At 43.2% G+C, this 20,572-nt stretch overlaps 2 protein-coding genes and 1 long non-coding RNA gene across 3 annotated transcripts; 2 read left to right on the top strand and 1 right to left on the bottom strand.

Moving 5' to 3' along the window:
* On the top strand, positions 1-11,763 carry LOC111956227 (uncharacterized). Its single transcript, XM_023976683.2, has 9 exons — positions 1-185; positions 1,878-1,936; positions 2,291-2,311; positions 2,475-2,747; positions 3,071-3,370; positions 3,579-3,866; positions 4,110-4,288; positions 7,534-7,632; positions 7,920-11,763. The coding sequence occupies exons 2-9, from the start codon at positions 1,891-1,893 to the stop codon at positions 8,322-8,324; spliced, it is 1,611 nt and encodes a 536-aa protein (XP_023832451.1). The 5' UTR covers positions 1-185; positions 1,878-1,890; the 3' UTR covers positions 8,325-11,763.
* LOC139023331 (uncharacterized) lies at positions 11,175-14,210 on the bottom strand. The gene is made up of 3 exons (XR_011474460.1): positions 14,083-14,210; positions 12,725-12,788; positions 11,175-11,243 (listed from the first exon to the last, which is right to left on the bottom strand). It is a non-coding gene; the product is annotated as an uncharacterized lncRNA (long non-coding RNA).
* LOC111955974 (transcription factor 19-like) lies at positions 14,171-19,085 on the top strand. The gene is made up of 4 exons (XM_023976367.2): positions 14,171-14,416; positions 15,666-16,281; positions 16,537-17,512; positions 17,712-19,085. Exons 2-4 carry the CDS (start codon positions 16,023-16,025, stop codon positions 18,025-18,027), a joined length of 1,551 nt encoding a protein of 516 aa, XP_023832135.1. The 5' UTR covers positions 14,171-14,416; positions 15,666-16,022; the 3' UTR covers positions 18,028-19,085.
* Positions 19,086-20,572: the final 1,487 nt, after the last annotated feature.

Genomic DNA, 20,572 nt, shown 5'->3' with positions numbered 1-20,572 from the left:
CACCTACCGAAGCTCTCCAGATAATCCCGATTCGTAACACCATTGAAGTCCCTTTATTTGACGGGTTGGGGGTGAGGGAGAGGGCGACGGTATTAAGAAGAAAAAAAACGAATTTAGCAGAAAACCCTACTTCTTATACCCCGCCCGTTCCATCTGCTGCTTCCGGATCCAAGCCTGTCTGAAAGGTATTTACCAGCATCGAATCATGATTCATTGGTATCTGCTCAGTTCTAGCGGTTTTTTATTTGACCGGGAAATGTATGGGTTAAATTTGGCCGTTTTTTCGTTTGCTGGCTGGTAATTTGGCTGTTTGTTTTATGCATGTCTAARAGCTATATCTAATATGCGTGATTTAGGGCGTGTTACCGGTAATAGCGCAGCAGAATCGGGTAGGATGACAGTAATTACCTTCATATTCACCTAGAACACAAACATCATTATTATTTTACATGTAGAGWATAGCACTTCCCATAAACAAAGGCTAATAATAGAAAATAGAAACGGGAAAAAATGACTATTGTTGGGCACCAGGCAGCATTTCATAGGCTACTTATGCTATTTGGGAAGGTTGAACGCCCTCTCTGCATCTTCAGATTGTAYCCTATATCCTTACAATGAACACCAGAACAAACACTATGAGGGTTCGTCCCCCCACCCTCTCCCCCCTCAATCGTTTATGTAATTGATGAACGAATGGTAGTTCAATGTGAAATTGGTGATTCTTCATTATTCGTTTGATGTCCTGCCCAATGCGTTAATACGTGGACACCCTGACAGGACACCCAATCGTTAGGCTTCYTAATTAATGGYAACGACAGATGGCAAATTTAGCGTAGTCGCTGAGTAAGTGTTTGGTATGGTCACATATTCACTGTACTGAAGACAGAATACAAATCCTAACTGGAGTGAGGAGGAGTCTCCTCTATGTCTTTCAGATTCCTCAGGGCAGTATAGTCATCATCATTACCACAGCTGTGTATTATCTTGTTGGAACAGCCCATGCAGCGGAGCGTGACACACCCTTGTCGCACCACCGGTGTATAGACTGCACACTGTTTTACTGAGAGATAGAACAAGAAAGASGATGCTGCTCGCGCGAGAGTGTGTAGTGGAGGAAGAGCGACACGGGGATGTCATACTGATGATATATGTGCGAGAAATTGGGGTGAACAATTTCAGCTCTGCATTTGTTAAATAGACTCCTGACCTTTCAGAGTTCTGATTGATGTACATTGTTATTGCATGCGACAGGCTCAAGGKAAGCTTCACTCGAACGTAGATTAGCATCCTTCTTCTCAGATACTAAACACAACCCATTGGAAATCAATTGCTTTCAAAACTCTGGCTACACTTTGATTGTCCTGAATATGAGARGCAAATAGGGAAGAGCTAGTGCTGTAATTTCATAATTTATGCCGCTGAAAGAGAGAATGCTTATTAAACAGCACTCMGTGTTCTTTCATGGTTGTACGCTAGATCTTTGGAGCCACTTAAAACTCCTTCTCCTTCCCATCTCCTGCCACTGTAAGCAGAATGGTGGTCTGAGCCTGGGCTCATGTCCACTCTAGTCTAATGGTGGTCAGCCTCATCATCATACAAAAGAGCTGACTAATGCCCTGGGGAACTACAAGCCAGTCCTGTTAACCCCAGGAAATGATGTCAATACCACTGCAGACACCTTGGCTTTTTTTCTTCAGTTACAGTAGAATTTCCTGGGAGTAGATTATTGAATATGAGCTCTTCATGTCCAGATTTAAACTATACCCTATTATGTTTAGTGAATCTTCATATCTCTACATGCATGTACAATAATTAAATCCATATTTAGGTAAGCAATATCCTGCTGTAAAAAAACACTTTTTATTTGGTGTTTTCAGAGATTCAATCAAGATGAAAATAATTGGTGTTGCRGTGTTTGGAGCCGTGTTCTGCACTGGTAAGCATATTGGAGAATTAGTCACCAGGGATTTAGGTTGAGAGGTTGAAAGAGCATAAAGCAAAGTTTGACACAGTCACATGATTACATCAGATTTTATTCACATGAGTACACAATTCATTTATTATCTGTTCCTTTTTTCCCCCTCGTTAATTTATGGAGGGTTTGATGTTMTTGACAGCAGTTCTATTTTTGGCGGTGAGAATGTAGGGCATTTACATTGCAAACGCTTTGAGATATTTGCCAAGTTCTGTGGTTTCTCTTCCAGCAGAACAAAGCATTTCRAACTTCTTGAAGGATKTTTGACAAAGAACATAAAGTAATGCTAAAATAAACCTCTCTTTTACACTACAGTTCTGACTGCATCCCTGAAAGGTAAAGTCACGCATGATCTACAGTTTATTCTGTCTGTGACTGTCAAAACCTGAAGATTGAGTATGAATACCATCACTAACGTTTCCCTGATTCGGACATACTATTCCTTATACCCTTGAGTCCCCTTATCAATCTCCACCTCTTTTCCATTCTCTGTCTTCAGTCAAAGAAGAACACAAGATWGCTTTTTTCGGCGAGGATGTGCACATCCCACTCCCATCCCTAGACAGCACTGAGGTTCTCTTCAAGCCCGCCTCCAATCCAACCGCCGAGGTGGCCCTGATGAGGGACGGGCGGGTGGTGGGCCACCGGGCCCAGCTTAACTCCCTCAAGCACCTCATCCTGGAGGATGTGGGGGAGGAGGACGAGGGCATGTACATGATCAAGAACACCGGGGCGCCTGCCGATGTCAAACACATCCTCCTCCTTGTCAGGGGTACTGTTCTTCTAATTACTGTACAGTTAAATCATCTTCTGTCCGTTTKATTCTTCAAACTTTTCTTCTAATGTTGCAATCGACTTGTTTGTATCCTCCTTCTTATCGGTGTTTATCCAATACATTCACTGTCTAAGYTTGTATCCTAACTCTGCACAAACAATGTAACTTAGACGCAGATATCGATCTAAATGAGAGTTTCTTGCATTTTTGCCTGCAATCGATTACGATCACTGTTCTGATGCAAGTGCAACTGTATAGGAATAAAATACTCCCCCTGAGCCCAGAGTGATAGAACTGTGCTGTTGTGTGTTCCCTGGCAGATTGCGCGCTGGAGCAGGTGGTCAAGTACGGTGAGACATACCACATCCCACTCAGCGACATCTSGGGCCCTATCACCCTGGAGTTCAGGCCCAGTCAAGCCCAGGCCAATCAGACCACGGAGCCACCGGCGGTGGTGCTTCTCAACCAGACTTCCATCCCCGCGGAAGAGTACAAGGGCCGTCTGAGTGTGTCAGAGAAAAGGGTGACTCTAAGCATGGTGCAGGGGACAGACGAAGGTAGCTTCACCGTACTGGACCGCGACGGGAAAGTCAGGAGGAGGTCATGCCTTAACGTTAAAGGTGAGATGAGGAAAACCAAAGTCAGAGAGGGAGTGGTTAATGCCAGAGATGGAAGGGAGATTATACTTTATCCAGGGGTTTTGAAATTGTGGTTAGTGGTGTGCCCAAAATATGGTTGACAAAGCTTGAAAGACACAGGCCAAGGTAAGCGCAAACAGAACTATTTGACAACTTTGATCCTTTTTTATCTCGCCCCTTTGTTCCAAAGAGCACCAGAACTTCGTCCACCTATCATATGGCAGTACTTTGAAGATCAACCTGTTTGTGGACCACACCAAAGTCAACCTCCTGTACACTCCAGACTGGGACCGGAAGGACCGGGTCATACTGGAGCAAGGAGAGCTAGTGGTGCCGGTGGACCCATCACTGGACGGCAGGCTGACTGTAGAAGGCTCCATGTGCATTCTGGAGAGGGTCCGGTTCAGTGACATGGGGCTCTTCAGAGTGACAGACCTGTTGGGGTTTCCTGTGACCAACATCTACCTGGAGGTAGAAGGTAAACCGTGGGTTGTCAGGGAGACTAGGCCTTTAACATATGGATCCATGTATCACCCCTTTTAATGGTCTTTCCTTTCTCTTTCTTCTTATTGTCATCGATGGAACTGTCTATTTCACTCTATTGTTTTCATGTTGGAACTCTCCACATTCACCTCCCCCGTCATTCATCTCTCCTCTTTTCTTGGTGTTCCTTTCCTCCTTGTCTTCCCTTTCCTTCCTCCATCCTCCCTCTCTCTTTTAGCTTATAAGTTACCCACGCTGTATGTTGCAATCCTCTCCTTACTGGGCTTCCTGGTCCTCCTCTTGCTGGTGTGCCTGTTCTCCTGCCTGACCAATGTGCGCCGTCGGGCAGAGAAGGCGAGGCAAATTGCCCTCATCGCCCAGCAGGCGGACAAGGGGGATGGAGACGCATTCGTCAAGGTAACTCAGCCSAACGCTTCCTCAACAGGGGTGAACACTTTAAGACACCACGATACAACCCTTTTACTATAGTTAGGCAGCATCTGCTTTATCACACCTGTGTGCTATTCTCATGTCGAAACACTTACATTTATTAACAATTATTGGCCATTGTCTCTTCAAGAGCGCGGTTTTCACGTTTTGGTTATTCATGAAAATTCTGGAACCATGTTACTATGATTGTAGGCCTAATATAGTCGTAGAGCAGATTGCAAAGTGATTGTTAGAGAAATATTGGTGATGGTAACCCCTCTTAGAGGGATAGTGAGACATATTGGATTCCTTACCCTGTAAGCYGTCTATGTACAAGGTATGACAGCAACCCATYCTTTGGTTTTGTTTACCTTGCCYRTGTTTCAACTGCTAACCGTTTAGCATTAGTGGCACGAATCCAATCAAAGTCAATGCGAACAACATTAGTATATGTCCAAATCATCCTAAAGTATCTTAAAATTGGTTTTGTAACTCAATGTAGTTACTTAGAGATGATTTGGACAATGAAGCATGACAATGTTAACGTTGTTCCCATTGACTTGCATTGGATTTGTGCCACAAATGCTAAAAAGTTGAACAAAACTAAAGCACGGGTTGCTGTCATACCTTGTCCGTAGACTGCTTACAGGGTAAGGAAAACAACATGTCATTCTGTAAAATGATCACTTTAAGTATGGTCAAAGAAAGATGTCAGTGGACATCTAACTGTGTGTGTGAGTGTTCGTGTGCACCTTTGTCTGATCCGCTCTCTTTTCCTTAGAGTGCATTCCAGTGTTCGTCTTTTAGTCTCAGATATATAGCTTTAATTACACTTAAGGTCCTAATTTACTTTTGTTAATTTGCTGGAATTCACTATGGAACAAAACCTGCCTGCCCAATGTCGGATTCCTGGATGTGTGGCGCTTTGAATCACACATATCATATCATCTCAATTCAGTACAACATTTTTTCAAACGCATTGTATTTCAGATAGGTGAGGATGCATGACTAGATTATAATAACGCGGTAAAGTCCCAATGCAAAACAGAACATGAATCTTAATCCAACATCGTGATTGCTGAACTGTTGACATTTCATGATTATTCTATTGTCTAAATTCTATGAGAATTGTACTGTCAAATAGGCCTATCATCATCCACATATCATTAGTCATCACTCTCTCCACATGGCAGATTCCATCACAGTGGCCATTTCAAGTGTTTTGTCTGCAGCCCACAATGTTGCCGTTGTCACACAATGGGATCACACATATATCATCGCTCACTCCATATCGCAGAATCCATCAGTGGCAATTTGAAGTGTTTTGTACATTTGCAGCCCACAATGTTGCCATTGTCCACCCAATAGATGTCAGCCTAATTACAAGTTTGGGYAAATTCTAGTTAACGATTTGCCTTTGGTTACATTTCTCCCTCTTAAAGGAGCCTCCGACGGAGCCTCTGCTTGGTGAGAGAACTGTGTTCTGGCTTCATTCCGTAGTGTTAAGTGGATGAATCTGTATTGGTGTTTGTACTAACGCTCTGGGGATGGTCATAGAGTCACTATGATGTGTGGGCCTCCTACCACCGTCAGTGATTATTTGTCTGTGCCATCCATTCCTCACCCCTCCCTCCTTTCGCCCAAATCTCCAAGCTGACAAATAACTGCAGTTACTCATTCATGATAATTCATGATAACTGCAGACATAGCCTCAGTGCAAATAAGCATACAGATGCAGCCGTCCAATACGATTCAGCTATTCTCAAGCACACATGCACATATGTTGTTGTTGGGGGGCGGAGTTACAAGGTAAACATGTATTTATGTGTATGTGTGAGTATGTGCTGATTTGTGTGTGTGTGAGTCTACGGTGCGTTTGTTTAAGATCGGGGCAGTAGCGATTAACATATCAATTGGCTTGGTGATACTGGAATAGATCTACCACTTGTTTTCTTGATTATATGRAGTGGTACATTGGGAATTGCACATTGGGAACCAGGATATGTCCACCTAGTTAGTGGCACACTTACAGTAGCCTACATGCAAAGTATACAGACATAATGTGGGTTTAGGCTGTATAATACACTGGATTAAGTTGCCACTAAGATTATCACTGCCGTACAGTATGGTATTATAGCAATTAGTGTTCTCTAGTAAGGGAATACTGTGGAGATGAGTTCATAGACATTAATTAGTGCATCAAATAACTACTGTACTGTACATCGACCAAGAGCATTATGCATTATGACATCATGTAGTTTAAGAGTACGTGGGTGGGTTCTCTGGACACAGATTACTCCTGGACTAAAACACATGCTCAACGGTGAATCTCTGTTGAGGATGCTTTTAAGTCCAGTTACAGGCTTAATCTGGGTTCGGGAAGCCGGGCCAATTCAAGTACTGTAGTAATTACTCAAAGTATTCYACACTGTACGTCCAAGTAAGATTGTATTCTTGATTACCAAAAATTTAGGGGAACTCTATTGCTTAATCAGCTACTAGCCCAACAGACGTTTGTGTCAAAGGTGTGCCATTTCTGTTTGTTTCTATTTGTCTGTGTCTACGTGTGTGTCTGTGTAATTTCTGTACACCTGATGCTATACATTTGTGTGTTTGAAAGTGGTGTACCGTAGATAATTTACATGTATATATTGTGACATGATGTGAGGGGCCTCTACTGTTTTAATCCCCCTGTAAGGTGTTTGCTCTGGAGGCTTAGACGACACTATCAATATGCAGCGAGGCTTCATGTCCCACTTCATTATGGATTTCTGGAGACTAGGTCGACAAACCTGGACAGCCTGTCTGATTGCCTTTGCGCTCCCCACAGCAGTTTCCGGAGCGCTCCGACATAAAAWATCGATTGATCTACCTCATCTCTCGCTCTCTCCTGACATACACACTAGAATGCGAATCCCTGTCCCTCAAGAACGATGGCTCCCCGAAGCCTGCTCCTCTAAACTTCCAGTGTGTTCTTTTCACGCCAAACAACTCCAGTCGCTCAACTTGTCACTCTATATATACACACCTTACGATCTTATACATCGATATAAGAGCTTAATGTGCAGTACATGTACAGTTTTTCCCGCCAACTCCTATTTACCTGTATGTGTTTTTTATGACGCACATATATACATGATGTATACACGATGAAGTGAACCTGTGATTGCTACTGTAATGRGCTTGCRGTGGGTMCCTGCTAAAATACGACCCTCTTGTGCTGTTGTTGGTAGGTTGTTCAAGAGGCCTATACGCGGTTCGCTGAGGAGTCCACTTTGACGTCTACGTGGGACAACAGCAATGCTACAGAAAGCACTGAGGTCACTATTAAGGTWAGCAGGAAAACATTATGGGGTGGGAAGTGGCCTACCGGTGCGCATGTTAAGTTGCAAGAGGAAAACAGATTCCACCATTATAATTGCAAATGTTTTAAATAAAGACAGACATAAACAGAAATACGGGGGTAATGTTTCCATAAAAGGCTGAAAATAACCAGTCTACACGCCAAGCAGTACCTAAACTACATTTGCAGAAACATCCGAAATGAATCATTCATGTTCTTTTTTTGCTGACCCTTTCTTTACACACCCCTCCACCCCACATGACTTTCCTTCCACAGGGTCTGGAGGTATCCAAAGCAGGCCGCTACCACACTCTCTCCTCGGACAAGAACTTRCTGGAGATGAGCGACTCGGGGGTAGAGTTCAACTCCTCCGGCCTCCCGTTAGACAGCGAATACGAGACGGACATGCCCCAGACCTTTACCTCCCACAAGTTGGTCCTCAACAACTCTGACAGCGTGGCAGCCACTGTCATCCCAGAGGGAGATCAAAGCGCCAACCGGAACCCCGACTTGGCCATGAGCCCCAGCCCCGTGACCCAGGCCCGCTCTGAGGCCTACGCCCCTGAAGAAGACCTGATGGGTAACAGCACGCCAGAAATGACATCCAGGGGCGCCGAGCTGGAGGACTTAAGGCAGCCGACAGTGTTGCTGAGCCTGCCGATAAAGCAAGAAGCCCATTGATTCCCAGTGCCACCGCAGAGAGCACCATCCCCTGAGAGCTCCTGCATTGTATTCCTAAAAGTCAGACACAAACCACCGGACACCCTAACAACCTTTACTCTTCAGCCTCAATTACTCCCCCACTCACACAGACACTACCCAAATCCTGATCACTGCTTTTTTAACCTAAAGCTACAAAAAAATACATGGTGTAAAAATTGCCACTCTAAATGCACTAGACTTTCTAAAGAAAAAAATACAAGAACTTAGCTCATTAGAACACATGAATTCTGTGCATACGGGAAATGCATGTGTAACAGAGTTAAGAACATACCGTAAACTCACTCGACATCTAGGTTGAAATGTCGCGGATGGAGCCATCCAATTGGTACCTTTTGGGTGGCTCAACCCGTTGGAATGTTGTCACGCAGYGCGGTCACGTGTGTTGTGAAGCAGAGGATCACTGGGTCGAGCCCAGTATGTGGCAGTTGGACTGTGGAGGAAGCTAAGCTGTTAACAGCACACTGACCCCCGTTACACATGTTTTTAAATTAGACTTAAAGCCAGAATGTATCCTTAGCTGGCCCAAGAGGGAATTGACAGTATTAATTACTGCGTACTGCATGCATTCCTAAGAACCACAGACTCAGAGATAATATCTAAGATAATGCCAGATTAAAATGTCCAAAAGGAATGAGTGCACATTGATATCAAAGCATTTTTTTTTTTTTTTAATAATCCTGTAAAAATGTATCCCAGATTTCCTATAATGACAAAAATGATAACATTTCTGACAGAGCTACAATATATTTAATCCATCTTTCTTATTAGCATTGAATGTTCCTACCACTGATACTGTATGTGGGGACATAGACATAGCAGCAAAATGTATGACATAGGCCCAGGGTAATAGACCAACTTAATTTTACAAATAAAATTGTAATACTAGACTAACAAAATCAATAAATACAACTTTATTTTCTAAAGAAATCTTGGTAAATAACGCTTCTGACAACCATAAGCCCATCGTTTCTGACATAGGCCTATACCTCTACAATTTCATTACATAACAGAAATTACAGGCAAGGCTTTGGCACCAACTCATAGAAAGCGCTTGTCTCAGCATATAGCCTCTATAGAATACCAGAGTTGGAGAGCTAATTCTTGATAACTGATACAAGCCTCGTAGATTGAATAACACCATGCTATGCAAGAAAGCTTGTTGTGTCCCTGGGCATGTAACAAGGTGTCCAATCTCTGCCACTTTTGATGACATCATCCAGTAAAACACACGTTTACTACATCCCTTATCTTGCAACACAAATGACCCGGAACTAATACAACGGCAACTTCACATCACGCCATTTTGAACCCATCTCCATAAGAGCATGTTTCTCATTACAACCCCAGCCACTGCAGAAAAAGCCTTGGAATAGGGACTTCTGGTTGGAAGGGACCTGAACATTTGGATCGTTGCCCTTTAATAAAGACAGACTCAGGAGTGATTGTGGAGGAATAAGATGACATTCAGACCTATGACATCCAATGCTAATGCATGATGTCACCCTTCCTTTTTTTTTTTTATCCAATTGGTAGCTACAGTCTTGTCTCATCGCTGCAACTCCCATATGGACTTGGGAGAGGCGAAGGTCGAGAACACGTCCTCCGAAACACAACCCTACCAAGCCGCACTGCTTCTTGATACAATGCCCACTTAACCCATAAGCCAGCCGCACCAATGTGTCGGAGGAAACACCGTACACCTGGCGATCGTGTCAGAGTGCACTGCGCCCGGCCTGCCACAGGGGTTGCTAGAGCGCGATGGGACAAGGACATCTCTGCCGGCCAAACCCTCCCCTACCCCGGACGACGCTGGGCCAATTGTGCGCCGCCCCATGGGTCTCCTGGTCACGGCCAGCTGCGACGGAGCCTGGACTCGAACCCAGAATCTCTAGTGGCACAGCTAGCACTGCGATGCAACTCGGGAAGCCCCCTTTTTTCATTCCTATTTTGCCTGACTCCACGGCCCAAAATGAACTGAGTGCTGAATTGATAAATGCTAACGATTAAGCCAACTTTCCTGACAGACTGAAAACACATCGCTTCCTGAGATTGGCGCGCCAACAAAGCCAGCAAGTTATTAAGATTCAATGCACTTGCTGCTGCATTCATCACYGTCTTTATTCATCACGGTCTCTACTGTCAGATTCATTTATTTGAACCAAACATCCCACCCAGAATCTCTAAACGAATAACAGTCGCTACTTCATCTCAATTCAGTACAACATTTTTTCAAACGCATTGTATTTCAGATAGGTGAGGATGCATGACTAGATTATAATAACGCGGTAAAGTCCCAATGCAAAACAGAACATGAATCTTAATCCAACACCGTGATTGCTGAACTGTTGACATTTCATGATTATTGTATTGTCTAAATTCTATGAGAATTGTACTGTCAAATAGGCCTAATATCCCGGATCTATTCAATACATTCAGCCTGAACAGGAAAAAACGCAGAACCGTTCGCCAACCGCTCAGATAACATCAGTGAGAGCTGTCTGTCTGTCCATTTGCTGCAAATATATATTGCAAAGTCATCCACCATCAGTCCATTTGCTTCAGTAACACTATATTAATACACCCATTACAACATCTGACAAACCATTCCACTAAGGCTTCCCATTGGTTTCAACTCTAGTCCAATCAGGTTCTGCATATTATTAACGAGGGCATTCTGTATGTCGATAATTGGTGTGTGTCACATGATCATGTTAAAAAGGTCAAAACAAAGGGAATGAAGGGGTGTAACAGTCCCAGGGACGCGGCATAGTTGTTGTTGGGGACAGCGTCTGCTAGCAATATCGCTACCTTGTGTTGTGACCGATATAGGATGTCCGTGAGTGGAACTCAATTGAGTAAGGCAGACATGATTGGTGTCTGAAAGAAAAAGCACAAATATAACATGAGAAACAGTTAAAAGTATAAAAAAAATTTTTTTAAATGAATTTAATTGCAGCTGTTGTAAATAACACTACCTACAAAATAAAAAGTATGATTCTACATTCCTTTTTTTGTTGAAAATTAAGGTTAAATTGTTTTTAATACAACATGAGAATGCTGGACAGCGTAAATAAATATCTTACGTGTAAATTCATCATATATGATGTAGCTACTTCATCGTTGATATTCTATCGGCTATTATATTGGTTGTGTAGAATATCATTTGTGTTCAATTGGTGTTGAATTTGCACTAATTATTTAGAATTGATGATAACTTTGACTAAAGACAATGTAAAAGCCACCTTTAAAGCTATCGTTTTCATATCAGGTAACAAGCTACTGAATCCATGGTCTGGTGAGGTACATTTGACCCATTCCTATTTTAACTAATTGAAGGGGGATTGATTTTTCATTGAATCTTGAGCAATATCTGRGCTTTAGCACTGAAAAAAAAAGATATATATCTAAAAATATTACTTTACAAATATTACCCAAAGCTCACTTTCAAGCACTCTTGTATATAGCCGAGATATATTGCATGTGTATACAGCCAATATTGTTTCTTACTGCAAAGTTATGCAAGATTTTATATCCCTGAGTTGGGTAATTTATCCTTTCACTATGTTCATAGTAGTTATACTGATACACGTAATGTAGGAGATGCCTTAGACTGTGATCGAGGAGACATAATAGCAGTAAAATGCCTATTTTTCGGTCTCTCATTCTCTTCTCTCTTTTGCATCACACATCATCTACCTAGAGTATCACACGATAGTATCCGCACCTCAGAATGTTTCTTGGAAAATGCTAGATGTGCTTGAACATTTCATAAGAACTCTTAGTATCACGACTACTTTAACTAATATTACACTTTTTTCTTCTTATGCAGATAACTGCTGTCAGCTATAGTGTACCCAAAAACTACTGCTGCATGTTGAGCTGTAGGTCGCCTGTGAGACAGCAGGAATACTGTCATATTTAAATTGCAACGTAAATACTATCTTTTTGGTGTCTGTTCATGCAGTCAAAGAGGTATTCTCATTGTCAATATTACTATGGCTCAGACTAGAATAATGTACACGTCGCCCGCAAAAGCCATTACAAAATCACCTCTGCAATTTTCACAATGATTCTATTTCCTTAATATTGATGTCAGCCAACATGGTATGTAAACAAATGGTCACCCAGAGTTGAGAGTAAGTCTTGGGGTGACTTTATGCTCTATACAGGTAAAAAAAGTGGGATTTCGGCAACAAAGTACGACCATTCATTACAAAGTACGACCATTCATTACAAAGTACGACCATTCATTAATAGTAGTATTTAGTATTCAGCAATATATGTCCATTTTATCTAGTTCAGGGTTGAGTTCACAAGGCTGAAGTCCATAGCTGAATTCAGCTGAATGGTATACCTACCCGGCAGGTTTATTTCAGGCACCTTGGTGGGAAAAGATGTCAGATGTATTCAGGAAAACTGCTTCTGCAAATGAAATGATGCATGCTAACCTTGGTTGTTATGATTGCATTTGATTGTTTTGTTTCATTTAAAATGAAGTACTTTCCAAACTTGCCTGTTAGGTTTAAGTCCAGAATTCATACTGTTGGCTCTCTAGCTATATTATCGTTGACTTTTATAATACTTCGCTATCACGTACGAACAACTATGCCCTTGTATGCTAGAATTAACCATTTTGAAAATGTTATACTTTTGGCATCATGCACAGATTCTTTTTTTCCCTTTTTTTTCCTGTAATGAATGAGCAATGTCCATTAAAGGATTTTGAAGAGACTGATGGAAAAGGATGCCATAATTGTGTCTCGTGTCAGTGCCATGTCTGCAATAATATTCTTCCAATATAATGAAAATACTGAGCTGAGGTAAACTCACTAGGGAACATTCTTAGTGTAGGAGGGTTGGGAAAGTAATTTCCATAATGAAGTCAAATTCTGGAAGTGAATCGAGATTCCTCCTGTAACGTGTAGACCTAGGGCCTACTGGGGGTGTATCTACAGATTGTTACACAAGATGATGTGATATATTGTTGGTGTCCATTACTGAATGTTATAAGTTTGCCTATACAAAACTTCAACAACAATTTTTCTACTAACCTGCATTTGGTGATAGTCTCTTTGTTCTCGATTCAGGAAAACAGTTATCTTTATAAAATGTCTGTATCCAGTTGCAGGTGGTTCTACAAACACCATATAAAACTCAGGAAGATAGTAAATACATGTTTTGTATCGAGTGAGATATGCTTACTGCATGCATCTGTTTTAGTCGCCCTGTCACCTACTTCTACATGTGGCCATGTCTCATAGAAAGGACTTGTTCTGACAAAGATGCTGGGAAATTCTAGATGTGCGGCGGCTAAGATGGCAAGGAACCTTCGTTTTTGCTGCTTTTTTTGTAGAACCACCTGCAACTGGATACGTCATGTATAAGAAACTGTTTTCCAGAATCAAGAACAAAGGGAGTTGCAGATTAGATGCTAAATCTATGGCGCTGTTTGGTATAGGCAAACCTGTAACGTTCAGTAATGGACACCAACAATCTTTAGTTATATCACATTATCTGGTGTAGTAGGCCTACAATATGTTGCTACTGCAGGTGCTGCAGTGCACTGTTCTAAGGTGGAAGCCACATGGTATGAAACGCTCTAAAAACCTTACCTTATCAATTTATTTTTCTTTAATAATTTCCTGTCTTAATTACGGGAAACTCTGAAATCAACAGACACCATAGCCTATCAACTAACTAACTACATACACCTTACCTGCGAGTTTCATCTGTAATAGCTGGCCACGGTAGCTACAGTACCACTCTGTTTCAATTAAAACTATGCCATAGCTGTGAGTGACAGAACAGAGGCGGGCGGAAATGGCGTGAATCAAGCGCAAGGAAGCCTGGATGGCGCGCCAAATTTCAAAGGACTTCCTGGGGAAAAGAACGCAAAAATCTCCGTTCAGCAAACAACGACGTTTAAATTGGACATAAGTTATCAAAAGACTAAAGTATATAGACAGTTTTAAACAATCGGCAGCGTTAGCATCATATTTAGATAGTGGATAAGAATTCAAGTGCAGCAGATTCGAGCCACTTTTGTGGAGGTATGACTTTCATTGTGGATTACAGGAACTATCCGGCTGTCTACGCCTTGATTGTGAAATGCTTTTTCCGAGTAGTGTATTTTGACATCTTAATATGATGCACCTCTTAATCGGTGTAACGATGGTTTAGTTTGTTGACATTTGCATAGTCATCTTGGCAAAACTATTCGTTGTAATTTAGCTAGTTACCTAACAAAAGTGATACACTTGTTGCCCACTGCTTTGTCCCTGTGCAATTTCACCGCACGAGCCTTGTGCTACACTAGCAAATCAGCAGCACTGTCAGGCATACAGTAACGTTAGCCATTAGCTACATGCAGTTTGTTCGTTTTTCATAGAACAATGTGCATCATATTGGTGAATGCTCACAACGGCAAGGTAGTACCTACAATTCAACTACATGTAAAAGTCTATTTTGATGCGTATTTTTAATTTAGGCAACTTTTCTGAGATACAGAGTGCAGCTATGGGCAACTGATGGGGGCCACAATCTGAACTCATCATAAGAGGACACAGTGATCAGGGCCTGTCTGTAGCCTTTCTGCAATTCTGACTGACATAACAAGAGAAAGTGCTGATGCACAACCACATTTCGAATTGCATCTGTGTTTTCTAACTCTCAACAGTAAGCTGAGTTCCTAAAATATATTTTTGGAAGTGTGTGTGTTCGTTTTTGGAAATTGATCTGCTGGCCTACAAAAGGGCCAGATAGGGCAATAGAGCTGGGAATTGACAGGGACCTCACAACACAATACTTAGGTGCCAATACGATATGTATTGTGATTCGATGTTCCAAACATATTGCTCACTATATGTCTTCTGCAGAAAGCATGAGACAATTGGTTTTGATCAGTCGTGGCAATAAGTTTTGAAAATTGGCTCAATTTATAAAGATGGAGAAGAAGCTATAGGATAAAAAAATGCTCTACCAGAGTTTTGGRACAGGTACAGCCGACTAGCGCTAGCTAACACTACCTAGCAAAAGGTAGATTTCCAAATCGATACTTGGAGTCAAAGTATCGATATAATATCGTCCAAAGTAGTAACCATCTACTTTTTTCTCCCCATCACTAGGCAATAGGATGCTAAATTGCCATCAATCCAAAGGTTGATCACTTGTGTCAAATATGAAATTGTCATAATTGATTATATTAGCAATATAAATGAGTTAACTATCTATGGTGTAGACAGGCTGAGTGAGTCATATGAGCATTCTGTCTTACAAACGTTCCCTCTTCTGTCTTTTCAGGTTGAACCCACCTCAAGCTGCCAGCTCTAGCTCCCAGCCTTTACGTGTCAATTTATGAATTAGTTAGCTTAGTCAAATGTACACGGTATTACAACTGATATTTAGGTGACATTACTCAGCAAATAACCGTGCAGGTTATAGATTGTATACAATACGTTTTACTATTAAAACAAGAGTTTGAATGTTAAATCTGTTCAAATTCATTCTACGCAACATACTAAGAACAAAGCTTTTACCAGCATTACAGACGGCTTTTTGTTATCACATTCACTGACTTAAGTGCTATTTAAGCAATGGAAGGCTCTATGTAAGAAAGTATCTGTCACTGACTGGGGTGGGCATCGGTGAGTCGTGGCCATGCTGTCTGGAGTCCAGCCGTGTTTCCAGCTGCTGAGAATCGGCTCGTCCTCTACGGATTCAGCCCGGGACCTGTACACGTTCCGGCCTGCGCTGACCCACTCGGTGTTCCGGCTGGGCCGAGCGGCAGAGCTGTGTGATGTCACACTGGACTCAACGTCTGTGTCTCGTATCCATGCCGAGCTGCATGCTGAGAGGGAGGCGGAGGGAGCAGCTGAGGGGGGCTGGAAAGTGCAGATAAAAGACCGGAGCAGCCATGGTGAGTTCCACACCATCCCACATGATTACAGTACACCGTTCTTCGAAGAATCACCATCAGAGACATATAACTGTGATGTAGTCTGATATGATGTGTCTGTCATTCTATCTTTGGGAGGGAATTAATATTTATTTTGTTAATTTCTTGTAACATATTCTACAACTACACACACTTGTGTTTAGTTTCCTTAGGTCTCATTAAATTCTATTCTACTAGCCTTTCATCTGAGCATTCTCCTCCACTTTCCCATGCCAGGTACCTGGGTGAATGAGGTCCGGCTGCAGCCAGGTGTCCAATGGGTGCTCTCAGATGGTGACACGCTCACCTTCGGCGGCCAATCGGAGAGAGGAAGCCCAGAGTTCTACTTCCTCTTCCAYAAGGTTAGCGTGCGGCCGTTGGACTTTGACGCCATCACCATCCCAAAGGCCGGCACCTTCTCCTCCGACCTGAAGAACCGAATCAGAACGAGCCTGGACCGCAAGGCGGTGGCCAACTTGGATCTCAACAGGGCGACTGTCATTCTGAATTCCATCGGAAGCCTGAGCAAGATGACTGGGACTCCTTGGACATTTAAGAGGTGTGATGGCAATATCACAGACACAAGCTCCACCTCCTTGCCCTTCACATCCTTGGTCCCGCCCTCCACCCCTCCTCCCTTTCCACCCACTACCTCTGTGGCCTCATCCAAGTCACTCCCGCCCTCATCCAAGAGCAGGCGCAAGTCCGCCCACACGGTCCTTCTGGAGGATGACAGCTCGGACGATCCCGGGAACCACCGAAGAGTGAAGGACGGGCCGAGTGGGACGAAGAGAAGGCGCCTCTACAAGTCAGAATCTGAGGGTTTCCATGCTCATTTACCCAAAACGGACCAGGATGTACGACGCCAGTTTGAACTGAAACACGTGCCTGTGCCCAAACCGATCGCAAACTGTCACACCATCGTCGCTAACGGCAAACTCAACCATGTTTCCTTCAACATCAGTCAGAGGCGGGAGATCAACCCAAACAATCAAAGGACTGGCCCAAATGTGAACGTCTCTGTGTTTCGCCAGCAGAATATTTTCTCGCCGCCATCCTCTGGGCGGGGAAGGCAACGGGCTCACAGCGCCCCAGTTTACTCCCCTATGGTGGTGGGAGGAACGAGTTACACCCTGGGGTCTCCATCCTTGAGGATCTGCAAAGAGGATCGAGGACGGGCAGGGCAGTTTGCTAGATTTCACATCACCTCTGGGTAAGAATGCCCTCATGTGACAGCATCCAAACTACAGTGACATTGCTCTATCATATATTTGTATTTCTCATTGTACATTTTCCTTTTCTGGAAACGAATATGCTCCGTTCTCTCTTCACATTCTCAAATATGTATTTTTTGTGATATATAGTGAATACGTTGAAAGTCGAATGTGACACTTCGCTCTTCTCCCTCCCAGCAAGCGGCGGGGCAGACCAAGGAAGCACCCTCCTCCGCGGCCCTCCCTTCCCCCTCCTTCCTCTTCGTCTTCCTCCTCCTCCTCGTCGTCGTCCTCTTCGAGCTCCTCCTCGTCGTCCTCAGAAGACGAAGTGGAGGGAGTGTCCCAGGGGGTGGAGCCGTGTGCCGCGCCTCGCTGCCGCCTGCCCCAGCAGGACACGGTGCAGTGGGTCCAGTGTGACGACTGCGACGCCTGGTACCACCTGGACTGCCTGCACTGCGACCGCAAGAACCTCCTGCTGGACCCAAACGCAGACTTCCACTGTGGCTGCTGCTGATACAGCAGGAGTGGGTCACAGACCCCTACACTAGAGTACACTTAATGCCTTAATCATACCACAATGAATTATGGGGGGGAAAATACATTTTATTGTTGTATAATGGGGATCGTATGATGAAAATAGATGTTGTACAGTGTTCGTGGAGTTTATTTTTATTTTTATGAACAGTAGGATGGGTCTCATGTACCTAATGGTTGCAGGCTGCCCTTACCTGACATTTTTCTAAGTGTTCATCCAAGCTCTGATGTTGAGCAACGGTTTGAGGAATACAATGAAAGCTAGAACTTGGGTTAGAGGTGGTAACCCCGGGGACTGATATGAACTGAACTATTTTAGCCGCACAAAGGCTACTCTGGTGAACAGTACAAGTCTCGAAACGAGTAGGCTTACAGTGACAGACTGTAGGTCTTTAGGTCTTTGTGAATTAAGTCCTTCCATATTGGTTTGTGAATAACCCTGCTGTTGATGGGGCTAAATGAAGGTGGTATTGGAGAATTCGCCAAATTCATATCTGCCGTAACACAATATGCATCGCAATGCTCTCATCACACAATACGAATAATCGAGCAAGGATCTGCTTAGCTTGATTCTAGATGTCTACTCAAAAAGATGAGCGTGGGTTTTCTGCGTTCACACTCTGTCGTTGTGTTGATATTGATCTATAACATGCCGACTTTATTTTTTCTTCTGTCTGATGACTTCGATTTATATATCTAACTATGTATGCATATCTGTCCAAAACACGACTAGATTTCAGCTGTAGAGCAGGGACGGCCAACCTCCTGCAGGGTTTTGTTCCAGCCCTACTATAACTCACCAGTTGCTCCTCGGGATCTTGATTGGCTGAACCAGGTGTGACACAGTACGGCTGGAGTAAAAACCGGCTCTCCAGGAAGGAGGGTTTGCTACACCTGATGTATGGTCGCAAAAGATTTCACACTGTCTTCACTTTGATGATTATAAGATCAGCTCGTGAGAGCGCGTTACCGTTTGGATGTTTCTCTTCAAAGTTATTAGGGAAGAAATAAAATGTGTTGATGGAGTATATTTTTCAACCTGTAGTTCACAAGTCCGTCTGTTCACCGTGAGTCGTATTGAGAAAGTGTAACACACACACACCTATTGGCTATTGAATTACCAGGTGCGCGGTTAAAAACGGTGCTAAATTGCAAAGAAACTTCAGCACACTGGTGATCTTGACGCAGCAGCTTCACAGATTTAATTGATCTTCTGCGGAGCATCAAGATCACCAGTGTGAGCTTCTTTTCAATTCACCATGATATTACCAATGACTCATACTCCGGCCCTCTGGGGTACATATCCATCTAGTTATGGCTCTGGGTTGTGAGTCGTGATAACATTCTCTGGCCTTTCTAATAGCTTTTCATCCAGATGTTCTTTCTCCAATTGGAGTACGTCTTCTCTCAGGTTAGTGAGGTGTGCCCTAAAGCCCTGGTTAACGTGATACCAAGTCAGATCTCTGCAGACAGCCTCAGACGGCCAGGGGAATAGATTATAGAGCAGAAAAAAGCTGCCCGACTCTCAAGAGAGAGTATTGCATTGTCTGTTTCCATGGCAACACTTTTTCGGCCAGCCACAGCAACAGGCAGTGTTAATTCTGGGAACCTTGGAGGCGATTGGAGATGAGACGGTAGGGAGGGGAAAATCTATTTGACTCAGATAATTGTAGTCTGAGGGAAAATGCAGTACTGTTATCGGGAGGGTGGTAATGAGAACATGGAGCTAAAAAGCTATTTCACATTGTTATTGTTTGTTACCAGCAGAGGGCTGTCTTGTTCTTTTAAGTGAACTCTGGCTTTTGACTTCACTTAAAAGTGTCTGGTATAAAACTACCTGTCTGGATATATTTATGTAGCCATTCCCAATTATTTRCAATGAAAATCATATYTTTTCATTACACAATTCAAAGAGAATTCAATATCTTTTGAACGCATGCGGGTGAGATAAGTTACTGCGAGGGCCAAAATAGGCTTGGAATGGATGGATTACAGTGCATTTATTGGCACAGCATATTGTCCGACACCCCAGCCAAACTGAGTTTGGCCCATATGTGCTCTGGTTCCTGGGAGGTGTGGTGTGACTGGCACACAGGCTTAACTGAAGCCTAATGGGATCACTCTGGAGCAGCTGCCACTTCCCCCAAGAACCTGTTTCTGCCCTCAGCGCAGGATGTGAGACGCTTACCATTTCCTCCCGACCCCATCCTGACCCTGGTTTGGTGAGCTTCCAGCACCAGTCAGGAGAGGAGGGGAAACRCTTTTACTCACTAGTACAGCCTGAGAGGTAAGTGCCTGGAACACAATGAGCGTACTGTTCATAAGCCTTGTGTTCAATTTAATGAGTATCAATTACACTCAAACAATATTAATGGGCCATGGAAATGAATGTCTGATAGCATTATTACACTAGCTGGGCTATAATGGTTGTGGTTCAAAGTTGCAACTCTTTCTCAATAATGAATAAAACATGGCCTGTAACAACAGGTTATAAAAGTATGATTCTAAAAGATTTAAATAAATCA

The sequence above is a fragment of the Salvelinus sp. IW2-2015 genome, linkage group LG31 (genome assembly GCF_002910315.2).
Source record: "Salvelinus sp. IW2-2015 linkage group LG31, ASM291031v2, whole genome shotgun sequence".
NCBI classification, from domain to species: Eukaryota; Metazoa; Chordata; class Actinopteri; order Salmoniformes; family Salmonidae; genus Salvelinus; species Salvelinus sp. IW2-2015.
This window is presented reverse-complemented; position numbering and strand designations above follow the sequence as displayed.